The sequence below is a fragment of the Mesoplodon densirostris genome, chromosome 5 (assembly GCF_025265405.1).
Source record: "Mesoplodon densirostris isolate mMesDen1 chromosome 5, mMesDen1 primary haplotype, whole genome shotgun sequence".
Taxonomy (NCBI): Eukaryota; Metazoa; Chordata; class Mammalia; order Artiodactyla; family Ziphiidae; genus Mesoplodon; species Mesoplodon densirostris.
The window spans coordinates 107,714,589-107,741,075 of record NC_082665.1 but is presented as its reverse complement, the minus strand read 5'-3'; the positions used below and the strand labels follow the sequence as shown (position 1 = coordinate 107,741,075).

Here is a 26,487-nt window from a genome sequence, read left to right as displayed (position 1 = left end):
TAAAGATTTTTTTTGATGTGGACCATTTTTGAAGTCTTTATGGAATTTGTTACAACATTGCTTCTGTTTTATACTTTGCTTTTTTGGCCGTGAGGCATGTGGGATCTTAGTTCTCCGACCAGGGATTGAATCCGCATCCCCTGAATTGGAAGACGAAGTCTTAACCACTGGACCGCCAGGGAAGTCCCTATAATAACTTTAAATGGAGTATAATCTATAAAAATGTTGAATCACTACGTTGTACACCTGAAATTAATATAATATTGTAAATCAACTATATTTCAATTAAAAATAAATAAAATACAAATTATAAATATATTTGGCATTCAAATACCAAAGGTTGATATTATAATAAATAACAAAAATTTCCTTGACCAACAGTAGCTCACACCTGTGTTAATTCATCTATGTTCAACAAAATCTTAATTGTCCATGGAAAAATAAAGGGGCCGGAATTGGTAATTCAAGAACACAGAGTGTAAAGTAATACTTCAACCACCTTTCCATCAATTTTTTTTACTAGAACTGACTACCAGAAGTAAAATTGATTCATGTGATTTAGTCCTCTCTGTCCATTTCCAATGTCCTGATCGATATCTAGTAGGGAGTCAAGGAACAAGAAAATGGCAGCAAAAAGAACGTTAGCAACAAGGATATACAAATTGGGGGCCTAGATCACTGAGGAACAAGATAACAAACCTTATAATGATGGAAACTGGCTGTGCTCCCTCCAGGGTTAGTCCCAGACTTTCTGCTGCTTTTACAGCTGTCCCATTGGTACTCTTCCCCAGCTTTTATCTTCTCTCTGATTCATCACTATGACTACTATCTTAATTCCAATATCCACCATGATCCCTAGGACTGAGAAAAAGCCACATGCCCACTCACTTTAACACATAAGTTCTCCTTTGTTTATTCAGACAAATCTATGACAATACTTGCTTTGAGACTGGGAACTATTTGGCAATAAAAGATTTCACATATTACCTTACTTATGCTTCACTACCAACATAGTAAATGGGAGATGAAGATATCATTAAAAAATTTTAATCAAGTGAAATTTCCTCATAATACCAAATGCAGGGACACATCTGTTATATGTACTATCCTTTGGTTGACTGTAATCCAGGATTAAAGATTAGCTCTATGATCCCAGAGCTGACGAGAAAAAAACTACACTTAGTTTCAGGCTAGTGAATCTCTTCTACAGCCCACGGCAACACCTGCTCACGGTAGGATATCCTGTCATTTGCTGAAGAGCTGGGCAGCTGCCTACCCTTGTAAGCTTAAACTGACCAAGGATGTGTCTTATTTGTTCCTGAAATAAGCCTTTCTGAAGGTCACATAATCAATTGGAACACAAATTAAATACAAGGTTACAGAACAATAAAGAGTTTTAAAGACTTCTTTTAACAGACATAGGATGTGTCTGTTAGTCTTCTTTATGAGTCTGAACCTCTGCGTTTGGATCCTGAGATCTCCAAATTGCCACCAAAATAATTATTAGACTCGACAAGTTAAGACCCCCAAAACCAAATGAGTTTATCACATAAGCAGATATTAGTAGGTTTTGTGTCTAAGCAGAGAAGAAGGAACTTCTAAAAAATAATAAATTAAGGGTGGGTGGTTATGGAATGACAAGTGATTTTTATTTTCCTCTTTGGATTTGTCTTTATTCCCAATTTTTAAAATAATAAAACTGTTTAACATAGGAGTCCCCAACTGCTGTGTGACAAGGAACAACTCTTTAATTTCCCTGAAACCTTAAGATCATAGAGGGAAAAAGAGGGTAGAATGTGCAGGGTATGGAGAGAAAACAGACAGACAAAACCTAGGGATTGAGAAAGAATGCTGTGGTTGACAAATCCTGGAAAGTATACCTGGAGTGGACAGATTTACAGGTAAATCCCAATATACTTATGGAGAAGGGGTATAGATGGGGAGTCTGGTATTGGTTTAAGAGAAAGTATTTCAGAGTCAATTTTTTAAAAATTGAAGTATAGCTGATTTACAATGTTGTGTTGATTTCTGCTGTACAGCAAAGTGATTCAGTTATACATATATATATACAATCTTTTTCATATTCTTTTCCATTATGGTTTATCCCAGGATATTGAATATAATTCCCTATGCTATATAGTAGGACAGTATTGTTTATCCATTCTATATGTCATAGTTTGCATCTACTAACCCCTAACTCCTAGTCTATCCCTCCCCCACACCCCCTCTCCCTTGGCAACCACAAGTCTGTACTCTATGTCTGTGAGTCTGTTTTTGTCTCATAAATAGGTTCATTTGTGCCATAGTTTAGGTTCCACATAAAGGTGATATCATATGGTATTTGTCTTTCTCATTTTGACTTACTTCACTTAGTATGATAATTTCTAGTTGTATCCATGTTGCTGCAAATGGCATTATCTCATTCTGTTTTATGGCTGAGTAGTATTCCATTATATATGTACCACATCTTCTTTATCCATTCTTCTGTCAGTGGACACTTAGGTTGTTTCCATGTCTTGGCTACTGTGAATAGTACCGCTATGAACATAGGGGTGCATGTATCTTTTTGAATTATAGTTTTGTCTGCATATATGCCCAGGAATAGGATTGCTGGGTCATATGGTAATTCTATTTTTAGTTTTTTGAGGAACCTCCATATTGTTTTCCACAGTGGTTACACCAACTTACATTCCCACCAACAGTGCAGGAGGGTTCCCTTTTCTCCACACCCTTCCCAACATTTGTAATTGGTAGACTTTTTGATGATAGCCATTCTGACCGGTGTGAGGTGGTACCTCATTGGAGTTCTGATTTGCATTTCTAAAAGAAAGTATTTCATATCAATAGATGAGTGGAGAAAGACAATGTGGTGTATATATATATCTACACACACACACACACACACTGGAATACTACTCAGCCATAAAAGAGAATGAAATTTTGCCATCTGCAGCAATATGGATGGACTTGGAGGGCATTATGCTAAGTGAAATAAGTCAGATGGAGAAAGACAAATACTGTATGATGTCACTTATATGTGGAATCTAAAAAATACAACAAACTAGTGAATATTAAAAAAAAAAGAAGCAGACTCACTGATAAGGAGAATAAACTAGTGGTTACTAGTGGGGAGAGGGGGAAGGGGCAATATAGGGGTGGGGGAGTGGGAGGTAGAAACTACTGGCTGTAAGATAGGCCACAAGGATGTATTGTACAACACGGGGAAGATAGCTAACATTTTGTAATAACTGTAAATGGAGTGTAACCTTTAAAAATTGTGTTAAAAAATAAAATGAAAATAAAATAAAATAATACCTTAAAATAAAATATCAAAAAAAGAAAAAGTATTTCAGAAAAAGAAAAAATTGAATGCTTGGAAAAAATGGCTAATGGTGACTAATGTCAACTGGTAGTTGTGGAAAAGCTGTCAACAGTCTTGACTAAAATATATGAATACATTTTTAAGGGAGGGTCACAGAATCCAATATTCAGTTATAAAATAAATAAAACAGAATATCATTTCTGGTCCATATTATTCCTTTACAAAATTTCTTGATGAAAGAACTCATAAAAACTGATCATTTACATAAGGCTGCAAAGATATGTATCAAAAGCTTTAAAGTAAAAAATCCTTTGAACCCAGCATACCTCTTCTAGTAATTTATCCTAAGGAGTAATCAAGATATGTGCGAAAATTAAGGAATGGACACATGTTCACTGCAGTGTGGCTTATAATCACTGAAAATAGTAAACAAATTGTTGAGCAATAGAAGATTGCACTAGAAGTTATCAATGAATTTGGTAAAGTTGCAGGATACAAAATTAATATACAGAAATATGTTAATTTCTATACACTAACAACTAACAGTCAGAAAAGGAAATTAAGAAAATAATCCCATTTACAATTGCATCAAAATGAATAAAATAGTAGGAATAAATCTAAGGAGGTAAAGGACCTGTACTCCGAAGACTATAAGACACTGATGAAAGAAACTGAAGACAACACAAACAGATGGAAAGATATACCATGTTCATGGATTGGAAGAAATAATACTGTTAAAATGACCATACTACCCAAGGCAATCTAGGAATTCAATGCAATCCCTGTCAAAATACCCATGGCATTCGTCATAGAAGTAGAACAAATAATTCTAAAATTTGTATGGAAACACAAAATACCCCAAAGAGCCAAAACTATCTTGAGAAAGAAGAACAAAGCTGGCGGTATCATGCTCCTTCATTTCAAACTATACTGCAAAGCTACAGTAATCAAAGCAGTATGGTACTGGCACATAGATCAATGGAACAGAATAGCGAGCCCAGAAATGAACCCATAATTACATGGGCAATTAATCTATGACAAAGGAGGCAAGAATATACAATGGGGAAAAGACAGCCTCTTCAATAAATGGTGTTGGGAAAACTGGACAGCTAAATGCAAAAGAATCAAACTGGACTACACCATATACAAAAATAAATTCAAAATGGATTAAAGACTTAAATGTAAGACCTGAAACCATAAAACTTCTGGAAGAAAAAATAGGCAGTATGGTCTTTGACATCAGTCTTAGCAATATTTTTTGGATATGTCTCCTCAGGCAAGGGCAACAAAAGCAAAAATAAACAAATGGGACTACATCAAACTAAAAAGCTTTTGCACAGTGAAGGAAACTATCAATGAAATGAAAAGGCAGCTTACTGAATGGGAGATGATATTTATAAATGCTATATGTGATAAGGGGTTAATATCCAAAATATACAAATAACTCATATAGCTCAACATCAAACAAACAACCTGATTAAAAAATGGGTAGAGGATCTGAATAGACATTTATCCAAAGAAGACATACAAATGGCTATCAGGCACATGAAAAGATGCTCAATATCACTAATTATTAGGAAACTGCAAATGAAAACCACAGTGAGATATCACTTCACACCTGCTAGAATGGCTATTATCAAAAAAACAACAAATAACAAGTGTTGGCCAGGATGTAGGGAAACGGGAACCCTTGGGTACTGTTGATGGGAATGCAAATTGGTGCAGCCACTGTGGAAAACAGTATGGAGATACCTCAAAAAACTAAAAATAGACCTATATATAGAACTATGATATGGCTCAGCAACTCCACTCCTGGGTATTTATCTAAAGAAAACAAAAACAGTCTTTAGAGACCTAAATGTAAGACCAGATACTATGAAACTCCTAAAGGAAAATATGCAGAACACTCTTTGACATAAACTGCAGCAATATATTTTTTTTGATCTGTCTCCTAAAGGAAAGGAAATGAAAACAAAAATAAACAAGTGGGACCTAATTAAACTTAAAAGCTTTTACGCAGCAAAGGAAACCCAGAAACGCAGAAAAAGATAACCCACTGAATGGGAGAAAATATTTGCAAATGATATGACTGATAAGGGATTAATATCCAACATATATAAATAGCTCATACAACACAACATCAAAAAAACAAACAACCAGATTTAAAAATGGGGAGAAGAACTAAACAGACATTTTCCAAAGAGGAAAAGAAAATGGCCAACAGGCATATGAAAAGATGCTCAACATCAGTAATTAACAGGGAAATGAAAATCAAAGCCACAATGACATATCACTTCATACCTGTCAGAAAGAATGGCTATCATCAAAAAGAACACAACAAATGTTGGCAAGGATGTGAAAAAAAGGGAACCCTTGTTCACTGTTAGTGGGAATGTAAACTGGTGCAGCCACTGTGGAAAACAGTATGGAGGTGTCTCAAAAAACTAAAAATAGAACTACCATATGACTGAGCAATTCCACTCCTGTGTATATATCAGGAAAAACCAAAAACACTAATTTGAAAAGATACATGCACCCCAATGTTCACAGCAGCATTATTTACAATTGCCAAGATATGGAAACAACCTAAGTGTCCATCAACAGATGAGTGGACAAGATTGGATACACACACACACACACATACACACACACACAAAACGGAATACTACTCAGCCATAAAAAAGAACGAAATTTTGCCATTTGCGGCAAATGGATGGATATGGAGGGCATTATGCTAGTGAATAAGTTAGAGAAAGACAAATACTGTAGAATATCACTTATATGTGGAATCTAAAAAATACAACAAACTAGTGAATATAACAAAAAAGCAGACTCACAGATATAGAGAACAAACCAGTGGTTACCAGTGGGGAGAGAGGGAGGGGTGGGAGAGTGGGAGGTACAAACTATTCGGTGTAAGATAGGCTCAAGGATGTAATGTACAACATGGGGAATATGACCAATATTCTGAAATAACTGTAAATGGAAAGCAATCTTTAAAAATTGTATAAAAAATAAAAAATTAAAAAAAACAAAAAAAAACACTCTTTGGAAAAGATATCTGCACACTTACATTAACTGCATTATTTATAATAGCCAAGATATGGAAGCAATCTAAGTACCCGTCGGTAGATGAATGGACAAAAAAGGTGTGATGTACACACACACACACACACACACACGCAATGGAATATTAGCCATAAAAAAGAATGAAATCTTGCCATTTGTGACAGCATGGACAGACCTAGAGGACACTAAGCTAAGTGAAATAAGTCAGATGGAGAAAGACAAATACTATATGATTTCACTTAAATGTGTAATCTAAAAAACAAAACAAATGAACAAACACAATAAAACAGAAACAGAGTCATAGATACAGGGAACAAACAGGTGGTTATCAGAGGGAAGGAGGGAGGGGGGAGGGGAGAAATAGGTGAGGGAGATTAAGAGGTACAAACTTTTAGTACAAAATAAATGAGTCAAGGGTATGAAATATACAGTGTGGGGAATATAGTCAATAATTATGTAACATCTTTGTATGGTGACAGACAGTGACTAATCATGGTGATCATTTTGAAATGTACAGAAATGTCAAATCACTATGTTGTGTACCAGCAACTAATATAGTGTTGTAGGTCAATTATACTTCAAAAACAAACTCACAAAAAAAGAGATCAGATTTGTGGTTATCAGAGGTGGCGAGCGGGGGAGGGGGAATCGGATGAAGGCAGTCAGAAGGTACAAACTTCCAGTTATAAGATAAGTAAGTACTAGGGATGTGGTGTACAATTTGATAAATATAATGAACACTGTTTATGTTAATGCATGAAAGTTGTTAAGACAGTAAACCCTAAGAGTCCTCATCACAAGGAAAAAAACAGAGGATTACTTAATTACAATTACTTAAACTGTGTATGTTAATACAATTTAATATTATGCAGCCATTAAAAATGATGCTGAAAAAGTATATTTCATGATACAGGAAATGTTCACAGTATGAAGTAAAAAAGTGTTACAGAACAGCATGACTTTTTTTAAGCACACATACACACATGTATAGACTAACATAATATATACCAAAAACACTAATGGTGGTTATTGTCACGAGATTGGGGATCATAGATTATTTTAATTTTTGGGGGGGAACTTACTTGTATGTTCCAAAATTTCTATATATATTACTTTTGTTCTCAGGAAAAAATTGTTTCAACAATATAAATGAAGTTATAAAGGACACTAGTGCCATGTGTTCTCTTTACTTCAAAAGCATAAGGCTTGAATTGGAGTATATGAATATACATACTACACAACGATGGGAGTTAAAATTTTACTTTTTAAAAAGCTGTGGGAGGGGCTTCCCTGGTGGCGCAGTGGTTGGGAGTCCGCCGGCTGATGCAGGGGACGCAGGTTCGTGCCCCGGTCCGGGAGGGTCCCACGTGCCGCGGAGCGGCTGGGCCCGTGAGCCATGGCTGCTGAGCCTGCGTGTCTAGAGCCTGTGCTCCGCAACGGGAGAGGCCACAACAGTGAGAGGCCCGCGTACCACAAAAAAAAAAAAAAAAAAAAAAAAAATCTGTGGGGTCTCGAAATAATAATGTTTCTCAAGAATGGTTAGATATTTTGTTCTTTCCTCAAAATGTGAGCTTTCTGTGCCTGACTGTAAGATAAAAAAATTCCTTTTTACTACTACCTAAGGCAGGCCTGCAATCTTCAGGGGCAGTACCATGTGGCTTCTGTCTGGTTTTTTTTTTTTTTTTCTTTTTGCGGTATGCGGGCCTCTCACTGCTGTGGCCTCTCCCGTTGCGGAGCACAGGTTCCGGATGCGCAGGCCCAGAGGCCATGGCTCACGGGCCCAGCCGCTCCGCGGCACATGGGATCCTCCCAGATCGGGGCACGAACCCGTATCCCCTGCATCGGCAGGCGGACTCTCAACCACTGTGCCACCAGGGAGGCCCTTCTGTCTGGTTTTGAATTAGTCCAGTGACCATCAGACTTTTTGACTGTAAGAACTGTCAATAAAATTTTTGAATATGCACTCACTATGTGACTTATTTATAAATTATATACCTGTAAAACTTTATTAAAATACCAAATATATATGAAAACATGCATGAATATAGAAATTTAAAATGATGAGATAAAAGTAACAGAAGCTCTAACATCTTCTTCCTCACAATGTCATGGATTGTCTTATATGTACTCTACTCTGGACACCACTGGACTGTACAACCACAAAAGGTGGGCTTTGACCAAAAAAGACCAACCATATGTCAATCTGTTCCTTTCAGAAGGTCTATAGGAAATTGATATGGGGTATTCTTCTGGCACTAGGTCTTTAATTTATCAAAGGTTATCCAGTTAATGGTGGTAGTGTGTTTACACAGGAAATATCTTCCAGGTCCATACTCTAGCTTACCTTGTTGCTGCAATTTGTAATCAGTGGAATATGCTTTCCCAATGATATTCCATACAGGCCTTAAGCATCCAAATAGTCCTTCAAGAAACCCACCACTGCCGCTGCCCGACCTGCTGAACTGAATCTTGATGTCTTCAGTTCCACTCGTGCCCTCTCCATCCACAGTGTTGCTGTTCCCGTGAGACATGGCCATCTCTGGTTCATCTTGTTCCCTTAGCTGAAGAACGCTGTTCTCAAACTGGTCCCTGGAATCCTCGCTTACGCTTGTCAACACTGTTGTGGCGATGGGGCTGTTCATGCCCTCAGTTAGCTCTGTTTGCACCACCCCCTTTTCCTGCTGGTCCTTAAGAAGCTTGGGTGAAGGGTGGCTTCGCATAGGTGCGATGTCATCCTGTAGTCCATTGAAGGTTTTGTTTTCACTCAAAGGCAAGTGTGGGGAAGAGGAGCAGCTCAGGTGCTCCTGAGGGTTGGCCATCGTGCCATGAGTGTGCCCAGGGTCCTGAGAGGACACTCAGAGGATCATTAGGAAAGAGTTCTGATGTAAGAGGGGGCTTCAGAACCTGGGGAAAACAGGAGGAGGTCGTGAGATCACCCTTTCTTTAGTCATCCACACCACTACACTTCCATTTATAATAATAAAAACATTGAAACAAGGGGGATTGATTCAACAGTGGTGTTCATCCACATGAAGGAATACTGTGCAGCAGTTAAAAATCATGTTGTAGAAGAGTATTTACTAACATGAGAAAATGTTCATGACATATTAATATAAAAAGTAGGTTAGAAAAATATATACAGTGTAAACCATTTAAATTTTTTATTATTTAAAAGGATACACAAACACATATACAAGAAAAAAAGACTGGAAGGATACATCCAAAGAATTAACAACAGTTAATTCTAGGTGGTTAGATTTGGGAGGGATTTATGTTGTTGTGTTTTTCAAGATATTCTAAGCATTTTGCATTAATATGTTTCTATAGACTGAATGGTTGTGTCCCCCCAAAATTACATGTTGAAACTCATTTGTGATGCTGTTTGGAGGTGGGGGCCTTTGGGATGTGATTAGGTCATGATGGTGGAGCTTTCATGAATGGGATTAGTGCCTTATAAAAAAGACCCCGGAGAACTCCCTTCCCTCTTCTTCCATATGAGGACACAGTGAGAAGATGGCTGTCTATGAACCAGGAAGCAGGCCCTCACCAGATTATCAAATCTGTGAGTGCTTTGATCTTGGATATCTCAGCTCAGCCTCCAAAAAACTGTCAGAAGTAAAAATGTTTGTTGTCTGAGCCATCTAGTCTGTGGTATTTTTGTTATAGCAGCCTGAACAGACTAAGACATATATATTATTTTTATAATCAGAAAAAAATTGTTTCCCTTCCCAAAGGTATAAATATATTTTTGTTAGAAACTACATTCTGTGTTATTATAAGTCACTGCTGATATCTTCTGTTTGCTTTAGTGTCTTGTCCACTGGCACCTTTCTTTACTTTCTAAGGCATTCATTAAGGCATGTAGATAAATGTCTTGTGTATGTGACAGATAAATTCCTAAGATGTAAATTTTGTTTTACTGTACTGCACCAAATCTGGAGCAATGTGACCAAACTGCAGCTCTTTAAACTTATTATTTGCTTCTGATCTGTCCATTAGCACCAATTTCTCAGAGCCACCTACCCCCTGAAAATAAAGACATGGAATTGTTCTAGATTCACCAGATCATGCAAAATCAATCTTAAACTTATTCAATGTATGTCTCTTATCAGAAATTTACTTTCTTTGCAAATCCCTATATAATAGTCCTTCCTTCTTTCACTTTGTATTAAGCATCAAGGATGTGCTAGAGGCCAGGGGATAAAGATGATCTCGCAGAAGGGGCAAAAGACAGACCAACAAAGATTGACTGTACACTGCTTAACCAAGTGCTCTGGGAGCACAGAAGAGGGGGGATAGTTTCAGGGATAGCTGCCCAAAGGTGGTAACTATTGATCTGTTTGAAGGAAGTGTAGAAATTCACCAGGCAGGCAGGAAAGGAGTGAGTGAAAGAAGAGGAAGAGGGTACTACAGGTTTGGAGAAAGTGTGAACGAGGGCATGGAGGGATGAAAATAGGGAACAGATGAGATATCTTAGTGGCTGGAATGTAGGTTATATGTATATATACAGAGAAAGATAAGAATTGGAGAGAGTCAGGGGCTAGATTGTAAGTATGCTAGGCTAAGAGATTTGGATTTTATTCTGAAGGTGATGGGGAGCCACAGTATCCTATATAGGGGGTTACAAATAAAAATAGACCATTCTTATGTTATTAACTTCTCATCTTCATTACTGAGACCAGGGATTGCTAGAGAAGTGAGACTAGGCATTCCAGGTAGTAATGGGGAGCAGCAGGAGATAACTCTTGTAAAAGGTGGGCCAAGGTCAGAATATGGTGGACCTGTATGGCAAGCTAAAGCTTTTAGATTTTATCCTCAAGACAACAGAGAGTCATCAAGGAATTTTAAGCAAGGGAGTGATTTGGTCAGATTTGTAATTTAAAATCATACCCATAGCAGTAGAGGTTGGATTGAAGGAGAATGACTGAAGGTCAAGATATCAGTTAGGAGGAAGAGACCAAGTAAGAAATGATGAGGACCCGAACCAAGGCAGTAGCAATGGCAATGAAGAGGAGGGGACAGGTTTAAGAGGTAAAACTGGTAAGATCTAGTGATTGATAAAACATGGGGGTGGGTGAGGAAAAGGACAGGAGAGGAATACTTTCAGATAACTTACTTGGGATAATGGATAGATGGACAATGTCATTAACTGAGATATGAAATATCAGAAGAGATGAAGTTTTAGAAAGAAGATAATTAGCTCATAAATGCAGACAGTTTAACGCCTACTGTGTGTTTCATGCACTGAACCAGATTTTTATTTATGTTATCTGATTTTCTTTTTTTCTTTTTTTTCTTTTTGTGGTACGCGGGCCTCTCACTGTTGTGGCCTCTCCCGTTGCGGAGCACAGGCTCCGGACGCGCAGGCTCAGTGGCCATGGCTCACGGGCCCAGCCGCTCCGCGGCATGTGGGATCTTCCCGGACCGGGGCACGAACCCGTGTCCCCTGCATCAGCAGGCAGACTCTCAGCCACTGCGCCACCAGGGAAGCCCTATCTGATTTTAAAGACACTTTAGGGACTTCCCTGGCGGTCCAGTGGTTAAGACTGTGAGCTTCCACTGCAGGGGGAACCGGTTCCACCCCTAGTCAGGCAACTAAGATCCTATATGCCGCGCAGTGTGGCCAAAAAGGAAAAACAATAAAAATAAAAAGACACTTTATAGAGAGGAATTTAAAGAGAGTTATACATGGGAGCTTCTTTAGCTCAGGGATAGAAGTATCAAAATAATACAAAGGTGAACCCAAGTTAAATTAAAAACATTTTTATTAAATGCATGCTAGGAGCAGTACCAAGTTAAATTAAAAATGTTTTTATTAAATAAATGCTAGAACCACGCACTAGGCTAGGTTCTATGGGTACAGGACATTACTATTACCATTACTACTTTTAATGGTAAGGAAGACAAAGGGCTTTACAATTTACAGAGCCCCGTTTACATAATCAGCGATGTGCTTACTCTCCAGAATAAAAAAACCAACAATCCGATTTGTAGTGTTTGCCAATTTCCCTGGTATAAATACTCCCACCAAGGCAGATTTTAAGCTAATAACAACAGCTTAACAACCTGCTTGCAAAGTTACTAAATATTTGACACCTGGCTCTTAGAAATTGGCATTTAAACCGGCACCAACACCATAATCTTTGTGAGAGTGTCATTTTCATTTGAGAGAAGTAAGAAACTTCTAAGGCAACATATTGAGTAAGCGGTAGAGCAGGAATTAAAATCTAACTCAGAATTCAGATTCTCAAATTCCCTTGCCTTTTTTTTATGACAAGGCACCTCTTATGATAACCCTTCACTTTCTTAGAGTACTTTTCCTGTGACCTTGACCTAAGCACCTGACTGCCTGTTTAAGGAAGCCAGAGCATGGAATGGCTATCCCTGTTTTTCCCAGAAGGACACGGAGGCCTAGAGAGAGGTATATGCCAAAGGTCACAGAGCCAGGACTGAATACCTTTTTTTTTTTTCCTAATTCCAAACTCTCTCCTATACCATGTGGTCTCTGTAAGACATAGTTTCTTCTTTTCAAAGCTTATACACTACTTAAAGAGTTAATAATTACACCGAGGGAATTACCTCCTGCCCACTCCCACCCCCATGACATACGAGCCATATTCTGTTCTACAGGCTGTGGGAGAAGGGGAACAAGAATGGGGCAGGAGAAGGTAGACTGGGCTGACTGGACTTGAGGTGAACCTTTGCAAGGAAGATGTGTTTGAAACTGACAGAGGAAAGAAAGTCAGGGAAGAACAAGAGCATTAGCAGAGGCAGGGAAAAAACGACGAGGGCATGCGTGGGAGGGCTGATCACCTGGAAATAACGAAAGAGCCAGCTAAGGTTGAAGAGTAGTGTGCAATAAAGGTAGCTCCTTCACATACGGGCTCTGAAAGCTCATGAAATAATGCAGATATTTCTTCCCTTTAAACAAATCAGAAAACTTTAACTGTTTGAGGTTAGGTTAACAGGGACTTAAATTCTAGGGCATGGAGAAATTTAGGGGCTGGGAAGCTGCCTGGGACTCTAATGTTGGGGAAAAGAAAGAAAGAAAGAAAAAGAAAAGCTGCAACCCTTCGCTACAGCAACAGCTGTTTGCTGAATTGACCGCCATTCCCCACCCCAATCCTCTCCACTTCCTTCCTTTTTACTCATCTCTAAGCTCTGACATTACTGATCCCCTCATTTTGCTTTCTTGCTGACCTCCTGCCACAACCTTGAGCTGCCCCTTGCCTTTGGCCTCTCTGACCTTGCTCTGCCTGATCTCTTTCAAGACTGCTGACTTCATATTTTCAGACTTGGCCACTGCCTTAGTCAAGTTGCTTCCAGTCTGTCTTTGCCGTTGGGATCCTTTACAGCACAGGGCATATATTATGTTGTTGGCTCACATCAGACTTGATAATGCAAATACCCAAATGTAGATGTGAATGGCAGCCAAACACCCATTTGTGCAATTTGTTCTTTGAACCCAACTACAGGATTTTATATTAATTCCTGGTAAATCTGCATTTTGTCCATTTTTATTCTGAGTTTCTTCTCCCTGATGACCTCATATTGAAATGAGCTCATATACAAAAAGTTAGAAAAACATGTTTGTTTTGTAATCTCTTCCCATTTCTTTTTTCTTTTTCTTTTTTTTTTTTTTTTTTTGGCCATGCCTCAGATCTCAGTCCCCTAGCCAGGGGTTGAACCTGGGCCATGAAAGTGAAAGCACGGAATCCTAACCACTAGACCACCAGGGAACTCCCATCTCTTCACATTTCTAAGACGTTAATGGTATACATGAAGTAGACCTGTTCACACAGGCACTGGGAATGAGTCTAAAGAAGAGAACTTCAGCATGGTCATCACATTCAGTTTGATATTTAAGACATCAAGGAATAATAGGACCTTCAAGGAATATAGTCCAACCCACCTGTTTTACATATGAGAATCAAATCCCAGAGAGATTGCTGACTTGCTCAATACGACTAATTAGTGTCAGAGACAGAATGAGTCCTCTTTCTTCAACCTATGATCTTCCTCTAGTCTGGTTGTTTATTCAGACAAACAGAAACAAATAGCCATGATAGCATGACCACTGATGACAAAAACGATAATAATTCACTGTGCTATTCTAGGTGCACTAAAACTACACCCAAAGAAGCACAAGCACCCATTTAGAGGGGTGGCCCTGCACCTGTTAACAGAGGAGTGAAGGGCACCCAGCTATTGGTGATTCAGTGGCTCTGAGAGCGGGCAGAGGTGATGGAAACCTCAAGGTGTGCATAAAGATATGTAGTCAGAGAGGCTTTCCTCTGCTCACCAAGAATATCAAGACCAATCGCAACCAACAAATGCAGAGAAATGGAGAAGCACAAGAACAAAGGGAAAGAAATCATCACCATGGCTATATTCAAACATGATCAGAGCTGACTCTACATGTAAGAGTGTAGGAGGATAAAAATATCTAAATTTTACCTGTGTTTGTACGTACACCCACGCACTGCCACTGCACAGTGAAGGAGCTGGTAGGTGGAACCTAAGGGAACACAAGCAGCCCCACCATCTCTGCCTCTGTCTTTGTCCTCTCAGTTCCTCCCTCTCTGTCCAGATTTGGTTCAGGTACCCTTTTGGGAACTGACTGTTTGGATATTTTAATTCATGAGAAGTCAAAGCTAGAATTCATTAGAAGGGGATAGAAAGGAAACGAGGCAAGAATTTTAAACACTGAGAGTCAAATGGAAAAAGATAAGGAAGAGCAGAGGGGCAAAAGGGCAAGGTTGGCGTGTCACCCTTATCAGTAGGAAGCTCTATGGGCAAGGCTGCAGGTGAGGTGATGCTGCTGCTTCCCTTACAAGGGCTCCTGAATCTGCCAGGAGCACAAGGTAGTGCTTCTGTCTCTGCTCTTTGGGAACACTTCCCTTGCCCTCAAAAGGAGGAAGTGGTTTGTGAAAAATTAGTAGGCAAGGGCTGGAGATAGCAGCAGATGTGCATTTGCCAGCGCACTGCCAATTTCTGGAAATTACCTTGGCTTCATGCCAAGATGGGTTTGGCACAGAGAAAAAGACGAGTGGAAGAGGTCATGTGGCCAAATGGCCCTTGAGTTCTTGTGTTTTTATTATATAATTCAATGTCTCCAAGTTGCTAATAGAGGATAATTCTATAATAGATCAGATTTTGAGTTTTACATCATAAATATGAATAAATCAAAGATTTTGGAAAATTTTGCCTCACAAAGTTTTCAGTATGACTAAAATTGAATAAAACTTGAAAGTAAGCCTTATTGCTGAGATTTCTTGATTGATGCTCACCTCTTCCAAAGCTGTCTTATCATTACTCGGCATTTTCTTGCCTCAAAATGAACACAATGCTGCTATCCTAACTTTCTGGTTATTTCTCTAAAATTCACATAGCAGTATTTAGAGCACAAGTGAGATTTCTGCTGTTAGGGCATCATTCCCATTTTAAAACTGGGATTAAGTTACTTTTTCATAGTAATCACATAAAAAATGATCTTTCTAGGATAGAGGTCTATCACGGAGATCTTGATTTGAAATAAAAAAAAATTAGATTGCTTTTTCTAATGGAATTGCAAAATTAATCAGAGCAGAATAGTGGCCTACAATTGTGCCTTTACCCCTAACTTGCTCTCCTAACTGTGAACCCTCTACTGAAATCCCTATTTGAAAGGACAATAATAACCTCACATCAACCAAATCCACCGACCTACCTTGTCCCATCTTCTTTATAACGTTTCATCCAATAATCATGCATTCAGAAATATTGATTCAGTGTCTACCATGTATCTATATTTTTGGTTAAGATTATGAATGTTTCATAATATTAAAGTATGCTGGAGCCAGCAAAAAATAAAAATTACAAACAGGCAACCTCCATGTTGACAGATTACTTAATGAATATTACTACCTATAAATACAACTATGACTAAAGTTAAAATAACTTTATAATGTAGGTTTTAAAGCAACTGACAAAGGATTAATCTCCAAAATTTACAAGCAGCTCATGCAGCTCAATAACAAAAAAACAAACAACCCAATCAAAAAATGGGCAGAAGACCTAAACAGACATTTCTCCAAAGAAGATATACAGATTGCCAACAAACACATGAAAGAATGCTCAACATCATTAATCATCAGAGAAATGCAAATCAAAACTACAATGAGATATCATCTCACACCAGTCAGAATGGCCATCATCAAAAAATCTAGAAACAATAAATGCTGGAGAGGATGTGGAGAAAAGGGAACACTCTTGCACTGTTGGTGGGAATGTAAATTGATACAGCCACTATGGAGAACAGTATGGAGGTTCCTTAAAAAACTACAAATAGGACTACTGTATGACCCAGCAATCCCACTACTGGGCATATACCCTGAGAAAACCATAATTCAAAAACAGTCATGTACCAAAATGTTCATTGCAGCTCTATTTACAATAGCCAGGACATGGAAGCAACCTAAGTGTCCATCAACAGATGAATGGATAAAGAAGATGTGGCACACATATACAATGGAATATTACTCAGCCATAAAAAGAAACGAAATTGAGCTATTTGTAGTGAGGTGGATGGACCTGGAGTCTGTCATACAGAGTGAAGTAAGTCAGAAAGAGAAAGACAAATACCGTATGCTAACACATATATATGGAATTTAAGAAAAAAAAATGTCATGAAGAACCTAGGGGTAAAACAGGAATAAAGACACAGACCTACTTGAGAATGGATGTGAGGATATGGGGAGCGGGAAGGGTAAGCTGTGACAAAGTGAAAGAGAGGCATGGACATATATACACTACCAAACGTAAGGTAGATAGATAGTGGGAAGGAGCCGCATAGCATAGGGAGATCAGCTTGGTGCTTTGTGACCGCCTGGAGGGGTGGGATAGGGAGGGTGGGAGGGAGGGAGACGCAAGAGGGAAGGGATGTGGGAACAGATGTATATGTGTGACTGATTCACTTTGTTATAAAGCAGAAACTAATAAAAAAAAAGGAGGATTATAGAATATATAGATAGAACTGTGAACTTGAGCTGGTCCCTGATAACAGCACCAAGTATACAGTAAGCACTCAATAAAAGCTAGTCCCTTTTCTTCTTTTCCTTTCCTGTTATTTTGTGCCTTTCCCCTCTTTTTTTTTTTTTGCGGTACGCGGGCCTCTCACTGTTGTGGCCTCTCCCGTTGCGGAGCACAGGCTCCGGACGTGCAGGTTCAGCGGCCATGGCTCACAGGCCCAGCCGCTCCGCAGCATGTGGGATCTTCCTGGACCGGGGCACGAACCCGTGTCCCCTGCATTGGCAGGCAGACTCTCAACCACTGCGCCACCAGGGAAGCCCTCCCCTCGTTTTTTGGGAAATCTATGACTCTCCTTAAGATAAATAGTTCAGGAGAACAGTTGAAATGACCATTGAAATTATTTAAAATTACTATTTAAAATTTAAATTATGTTTTACAATTTGGGCTATAATGCACACTTTCATATTGTTTCCCAATCAACCAATTCAGAACCTTCTATGCACTTCATCATATAGAGAGCAACACTGTGAGGGGCTAAGAGGGGAACCACTGGACGAAGATAGACCTGGATTCAAATACTAATCATTAACTTGATCTTTCTCTCTAAGCCTCAATTTCATTATCTATAAGTGGTGATAACAACAGAATCCAACTCATAGAAGAGATTAGATGATTATATGAGATAGTGCATATATAATGCACTTATCTAGCACACAGCAAATCCTCAAGACTTGTTAGCTATCCAAATCTTTAACTAGAAAAACTAGAATGAAAAGATATATGTCAATATCCTCAATATATATGTGAGATCAAGGGGCATGAAAGGAAGGGCAAAAAGAAGACAAGTGAGCTTTCTTAAAGAAAGTGGGAAAATGACAAAAGTGGGATAAGAGAGAGATAGATCAATATACATAGGAATTGAGGCACATTTAGCTTGTAAAGTTCATTTGATATTATAAATGAAAGCAAAAAGAGTCAATAAACAGAGAGATACTGGGTCAAAAGGGCAAAAGGAAGATGGAAAACAAGAGAGGAAAATCCCAAACGTATGCAACTTCTTTTTCATATTTAATTTCCTTTGTCTTTAATTACAGCAGTTATTTTTACATTCCAGGTTTCAATTAAATTGAAAGAAAAAGGGAAGGCTCTATGTAGCTATAATATTTGGGAGAATATTAATACTATGTAGTTCTAATATTTGGGAGAAAAAAGTATGTAATTCCCATGGTTTTAACATTGCTATATTAAATTAGGAGATAATTTTATTGATTCAAGAAAATATCTCTGGGAAAAGACTGCTTATGTTTTAAACAGAAGAGCAATTAGAACACAGGAGAACCACTGCAGAACTGTGTTCCCAAAGGAGAGTATGGAATTTTCTTGCCTAGAGATCGACATGTTTCTACATCACGTTATGTACACATGAAGACATTCTGTCTTTCAGGAACTGCTTAATTCTACTCTTGTCTCACCCACCTTCCTAGAAACATTATAGTTTTCAGGCAGCTTGCCTTCACTTTCTTTATGAAGACCTCATCCCTAGGTCAAAGTCTAAAAAGTTTGTTGTGGCTCTAGGCCTAGAGAACTTTGTACAATAGCAACTTCCCACAAGCTTAGAAAAATCATAAAAAATAGTCCTTAAGTGATAAATTGAACATTGTAGTAAAATGTGTGCTCTAAATTCAAACTCTCTGGTTTGAATACTGATTCTGTCCATGGGGAAGTTCCTTATCTTTGTGTGTCTCAGTTTTTGTAGTCAAAAACTTGGATAATAAGTGTATCTACCTCATAGGGTTGTAATGAGGACTAAATAAGATAATACTTGCAGAGTGGTTAACATATAACCTGGTACAAAGTAAGCACTTAACAAGGTTTTGCTATTTATACTTTAAATTAATAAACATTCTAAAATAAGAGTGTATTCTTTATTAATAATAATATCCATATTGTTAAAGGAGTAAGATCAAATGAGTACATATATTTTACAACAGTTTTGTCCTTGCTCATTCCAGGGATATAACCATAGAAAAAGGGAAACTTAAAGTTGTCCCAGAGGATGGCTATTTTCATTTTATAATGAAAAGACCATTTATTTCCAAGGAGTTAAGCAGAGCAGCTTAGCCCAGAAATAAGCAATGGCCCCAGCCTGAGGGATTTGACACCACTATTCATTGACCCCAGGTCCTAAGACCACTTTGACCCACTCTCATAAGTCGCCATGCTTTGTCTAGTTTGCAAAAAAAAAGTTTTTTTGGATGTAATTTGAAGAATTATAGATGTTGAGAGATTAATAAACCCCTAACTAGGAGAGAGTACAAGTAGCACGAGTAATTAACTTGATGTTGAGAATAAAAAGATATTTAATAATTACTTCTTAATAACATCATGATATCAACATATTAATAAATATTAATGTTAACATTTGTTTATTATGTCATATGTATCTTCCTTTGTAGACTGGGCATGATTCTAAAGAAAAAAATAAGCAGAATCTAATTAGAGGTTAATTCACATTCCAAATGTACTAGGGGTTGAACTGAAGGAAGCTTTTTTAGGCTGTAATAATCATTTTTCTGAATTAAGGTTTTTTGAAGTCTGTATGATGAGCGAGCAGCAGAAGCAGACACTAACACTGAAGTTGGTGCAGGACCCTGTATTAGCCCAGACCCTGGCAAGAAAGAGATGCCACACTCAAATGGGGCAAATGACAAGAATTTATGAGACTACTTACAAAGGTGGGGGCAGGAAAAGCAACAGGGATGGTGCCATTCCCCAAAGCTAGTAACAGTCAAAAGGCTGTTAACTGAGCAGGGGAAAAAATTATTGCCAGAACCTGGAAAGCATAACTATAGAAGAAAGTCATCCAACAAGAGCTGTGGCTTTGGGAGAGGGATGCAACCAAAGTTTAATGACCTGATAGGGAGGGAGCCAGGGGAATTAATATTGAACCCCAACCTCACACTCCTCTGGCTCTCTGAGACCCTGCAGGTGCTTCACATTGGTTGAACCCAATAGAAAACAAGAAGGCAAGGAAGTCCATTAATGCAGCCTTCAGAGGCACAGAACAGAGTACTCTGAGAAGGACTGAAAATGGATCTGATTCTAAGCACCAGACCAGTGCAGATCCTCCTGCTAAAGGCAGAGACATAATGGCCAAACCTGGAAATGCAATGAGCAGAGCTAAGCCCCTGCTAGTAAGAGGTCTCCCTCTGGCTTCTGGATCTTTCAGTTTGGTGGGAAAACTTGAACTTCGGTGTCGGTTATGGGCTCTATAGCAGTTGGGTACCACTGGACAATCTGTTCTTTCTGCCTGGGCTGAAGTATGGGGAATATTTTCCCCTCTAAATATATAAAATACTATTTATTATATTCAGGTCATCTACGAGTCTTACTACCATGTACTATGTTCCAAAAAAAGCATCTCATCAATGAAAAGTAAATGATATCCACATTGTGATTAAATACTTAGAGTGGAGGCAGCTTGCTACACAGGGGTTCTGAAAAAATGGGCTTCCTCATGTGGTTGATGTGAGTATTAAATGAGGTAAAGTACATGAAAGTGCTTTTCAAGCTATGCAGTAGTATCCTGATGCTGTCACTATTAAAATATATGGCAGCCATAGGGAAATGATGGATAGTGTATGGTTTAGTAAGAATTGTTGTCAGGAGCTACTGCTCAGGGCTCTAAGCAGGTGAGAGTGGAAGGAAAATCTTTTTGATTTTATATTTTGAAATTATATTATGAAAGTTCTCTTTTCCCATTAAATTTACTGTTAGTGTTTGGACTGTTTAGTTGGACAGTGAAATATAACTGAAGTAGAGCTATGAATATAACACATTACACACTTGCTTTATACTATATAACATGAAAATGAAATAATTCATTGCCAGCTTAGTATAATAGAGTTACTGAAAAGCATCAGTAACAGACTTCCAATGATATATGTGGAATTTCCCACAAAGCTGCAGATCCTACAAACTGTTCCTGGGCAAGTCCTGTTTGTTCCTGGCAGGCAAGAAGTTGTCAAGGGTCCTTCTGCCATCTTTGCATTGCTTTTTCAGGTCTTGCTTAGGAATGATAGAAACAGAGATTGTTAGAATTGGAGGGAGCAGTGAGTGGGTGATAATTTCTATTTTTAAAGAGAAACAACTCATCCTAATTAGTTTGTAAATTTGCTAGGGGTAGAATCCAAGTATTATTTATCTCTGTACCTTGTCCCTCTTCTTTTCCTCCCTACCTAGCCTCAGCACCTAGTACAGGACCTGTGTAAGATGATGCAGTTTACTTTTTGGATGAGAGAACTTTACACACACACACACACACACACACACACACACACACACACATACACACATACACACACACGCAGAGCAATCTGATAAATAATACATTAATAACAATAGCTAAAATTTGCTGAGATTATTGCCAAACACTGCTCAAGACACTTTCCCTATATTAACTTTAATCCTCACAAAAACCCTTTGAGAAAAGTACTACAATTACTCCTATAGTTGTCAAAGCAGTTGGGGCATAGAGTGTTTAAATAACTCACCAACAGCTACTAAGTGGTAAAGACAGGGGTTGAACCCAGTTCCACTCCAATTCCAGAGCCTGAGCCCGAGTTGAGTCCAAGCCCATGATGTTAGTCACAACGTCCTACTGTCAATATTATAATGGGCTTCTGTTTAATTAAGGAAGGTCGCACAGCAAAGGAAACCATAAACAAGACCAAAAGACAACCCTCAGAATGGGAGAAAATATTTGCAAATGAAGCAACTGAAAAAGGATTAATCTCCAAAATTTACAAGCAGCTCAATAACAAAAAAACAAACAACCCAATCCAAAAATGGGCAGAAGACCTAAATAGACATTTCTCCAAAGAAGATATACAGATTGCCAACAAACACATGAAAGAATGCTCAACATCATTAATCATCAGAGAAATGCAAATCAAAACTACAATGAGATATCATCTCACACCAGTCAGAATGGCCATCATCAAAAAATCTAGAAACAATAAATGCTGGAGAGGGTGTGGAGAAAAGGGAACACTCTTGCACTGCTGGTGGGAATGTGAACTGGTACAGCCACTATGGAGAATAGTATGGAGGTTCCTTAAAAAACTACAAATAGAACTACCATATGATCCAGCAATCCCACTACTGGGCATATACCCTGAGAAAACCATAATTCAAAAACAGTCATGTACCAAAATGTTCATTGCAGCTCTATTTACAATAGCTAGGAGATGGAAACAACCTAAGTGTCCATCATCGGATGAATGGATAAAGAAGATGTGGCACATATATACAATGGAATATTACTCAGCCATAAAAAGAAATGATATTGAGCTATTTGTAATGAGGTGGATGGACCTAGAGTCTGTCATAAGTCAGAAAGAGAAAGACAAATACCATATGCTAACACATATATATGGAATTTAAGAAAAAAAAATGTCATGAAGAACCTAGGGGTAAGACAGGAATAAAGACACAGACCTACTAGAGAATGGACTTGAGGATATGGGGAGGGGGAAGGGTAAGCTGTGACAAAGTGAGAGAGTGCCATGGACATATATACACTACCAAACGTAAAACAGATAGCTAGTGGGAAGCAGCCGCATAGCACAGGGAGATCAGCTCGGTGCTTTGTGACCACCTAGAGGGGGGGGATAGGGAGGGTGGGAGGGAGGGAGATGCAAGAGGGAAGAGATATGGGAACGTATGTATATGTATAACTGATTCACTTTGTTATAAAGCAGAAACTAACACACCATTGTAAAGCAATTATACTCCAATAAAGATGTAAAAAAATAAAAATACAAAAATAAAAATACATATAATAATAATAAATGCTAATCATCAAAAGTTAAAAAAAAAAAGAAAGGTCTAAGAAAAATATGGACTAGACTCACATCTTACCTCTAGGTTAAATTCTATATTTAGGATAAAAGGTAAAAATTCCTAGCAACGAATAAAGACAAGTGGAAAATTCTAAAATATGCCCACTTTCTACAGGGTTTACTCCATTCTGTTTTAATATTAAACCCCCATACTTGCACTGTCCAATATGGTAGCTTCTAGGCATATGAGGATATTTAACCTAAAATTAATTAAAAATTAAATGAAATAAAAATTCAGTTTCTCAGGTGCAGTAGTCCATTTCAAGTGCTTAGTAGCCACATGTGAGTAATGGCAACCATACTGGCTAATACAAAATAGAACATTTCCATCATCACAGAAGGTTCAGTTGGACAGCAGTTTTCCATAAGACTCATTCATATTAACAGATTTGTTTGCTGTGAGAATTAATAAAGATTACTGCTTCCCTTTGTACATGGGAATTTGATAAATGCATAGAACTCCATTAGCTCCTTTAAAATAACAGGTTTGTTACCAAATTCTAGTAATGCCTGTGAATAAGGTGATTTAAGTACAGTTCATTCTAATGATGGTTCATCAGGATCAAATTAAAGCAGAGATTTTTAAAAAGGATTTTCCAAGGGACCATAGTCAGTTGTCTAAAATCATTAGAAGAGCCAAAGGATTCATTTTCAAATACCTAAGTAGTTTCAACAGTCATTTGTGGAGAATTTTAAAACTGAAATTGGATTGCTATTTTTCTCGTAATTACCATTCCTTAAAGTTCCTAATCATAGAACCAGTGTAGGTGAAAGGCAGAAAAACTAGGGGAGGGCTAATGGAGAGAAGGCTGAACAGGACCAGAAGTTTCTACCAAATCACCAACAGCTCTTGTCACTTCTCAGAGAAAACTGTACAGATAACCAAGATAAAGACTCCAGGGGGAACAAGGAACTCTAGACTCTGGATCCAATATCCAATTTTAATAGAGAAGTAATTAAAACCATATTAGTGAAAGATCCTATTGCTTTAGACTTTTACATTTCTCCTTAATATTGTTTTTGCTCACAGAAGCACAGCAGTTTTAATTTTTTAAAGTAATGATTCAATCAAGATGATATTCTAGAAAATGTATGATAGGACATTTTGAGCTTTACCAAGAATAGAAGTTTGACACTGGCAAAAATCAATCATTTTTCACCTGTTTCCTGTCACTATTTTGGAATGTGAATTTGACTTTGTGCTAGAGAGTAATCTAAATCCATCATTTAATTATTCATTGGTGTAGTTTCCATTTCTACTCCAAATATATAGCTCAAATTTGAAAACTACTAAAGGATCCTTGATGAGGATAAATATCAATAAATATTAAATATTTTTCCTAAGTGTTAAAAAATGTACAAGACAGTTCTAATGGAAAGAAAAATAAATGCAGAATAATCAACCATTTGTGAGAGTATACAGTCAGTATGTAGTGCCTCAATACAAACATTAATATTACAGAGGATAGAATTTAGACATATTTAGCTGCCTCCCTTCAGAAATTAAAATTTGAACTCATTACAAGTGTACATTTTCAATCACGTGTTCCTAAAAAGTTTTCTATGAGTCCATTTATATGAAATACATTTATAGAAAAGACATAACCATACAGAAAACAGAAAAGTGGTTAACAGGGAAAGGGTTGAGGGAGAGGGGACCTACTTGAGCTTTTCTTCCCTTTAATTCCAGTACTGAGATCTGCAAAAGGCATTCTGAAGGCAAAGTCCCCAAGCTGTCCTGAGCAACGGCAGAATCACCAGAATACATCAATAGGCTTCTGACAGGCTCCTTAGAAACTATCGGTGTTCTAAGGACACTGATACTTTTCCTGACACTTTTACTAGGATGCCTCGGACAAAGTCCAGTTAGTTGTGTAAGTTGTGGTAAGCTTTGTTAAAATGCAACCACATTGCTTTAGATTTATAAATTTCCATTCATGTGTATATTAGAATTAATTTTATATTTAGAATCCTTTAACATCCTTTGTGATAGATGTACCTCTGGGTGTTTCTAAATGAAAGTTAATAAACATGAGTCTACAGAATAAAATGAGCAAGAGTTTAGCACAGTCAAGGTTACTTGTCCTTAGAATCTAAAAGCCATTCCTGGAGTTTCCTACGCCAGAATCAGTGTTGACTGAAGGTTGAGGTGAAGATCTAGGGTGAGGTGACAGAAAATGGTTAAGGAAGGAGACGTTAGTTATAGCCTGAGGGTTCACAGACAAACACATAATCACCTCCTGTATCCTTTCCCTCACTTACTGAGGCAAATCAAAGTGTCCTTCTGATTAAATCTTTAGGGTTTCTAACGTCCTTTCGTGATTTTCTTCCCTTTCTAGGCATGCTTTCTATACTAATTTTTAAACTTTATTTTACTGGATAAAAATTTTGTGGGAATATACCCCACATCTCCTCTGGGATGATCCCACTCCACTGTATAGTTTATGACTTTCACTTGAAGAATTTTTCCACAGAGCCCATAAAGACAAGCAGTTTCATTAGAAGAATGGATTTTGCAATGGGGCATCAATTCAACCTCACTAGACTGAAATAAATTGAGCATGAAAATTTTAAATATGAAAACAAATAAATAACTAACTACCTATGAGGAATCACAGAGTCCTTATACCTAGTCAACTAAATGGCCTTCTTCTCATAATCACTGAAATGACAAGAGGGTGAGGATGGTCCACCAATTATACCAGTACCTTGGAAATTAACCCATTTACAATGCCTTGGACAATTCAGGTTTTGGGATTAATGATATATTCTATTAGCCTACCCATGGGACAAAAGTAAAGACATGATTGGCTGTGGTCACAGAGAAACTCAAAGAAGAGTCTGATTATTTTTTATTATTTTTTTTTTGCGGTACACGGGCCTCTCACTGTTGTGGCCTCTCCCGTTGCAGAGCACAGGCTCCGGACGCGCAGGCTCAGCAGCCATGGCCCACGGGCCCAGCCACTGCACGGCATGTGGGATCTTCCCGGACCGGGGCACGAACCCGTGTCCCCTGCATCGGCAGGCGGACTCTCAAGCACTGCACCACCAGGGAAGTCCCTTATTATTTTTTAACCCCAGTAGATTCAGGTTCTGATTCTGACTTATTCTCTTTTTCTCTCTCTCCTTACTTACAACTAGGCAGAATCAAGAGAAAAGATTCAAATTTCACAATAGCTAGGA

The 26,487-nt window shown here is 38.1% G+C and overlaps 1 protein-coding gene across 3 annotated transcripts in view; it reads right to left on the bottom strand.

Annotated features, from left to right (window-relative positions):
• The window catches only part of MAP3K13 (mitogen-activated protein kinase kinase kinase 13), a 166,150-nt gene that overhangs the window by 38,236 nt on the left and 101,427 nt on the right, over positions 1-26,487 (bottom strand). For 2 of the 3 annotated variants that reach the window (XM_060099252.1, XM_060099253.1), the window contains one exon: positions 8,736-9,295. In XM_060099252.1, coding sequence (XP_059955235.1) covers positions 8,736-9,210 — 475 coding nt within the window. In that variant the 5' untranslated portion in view covers positions 9,211-9,295. The remainder of the gene's footprint in view (positions 1-8,735; positions 9,296-26,487) is intronic. The other variant, XM_060099254.1, reaches the window with a different exon arrangement.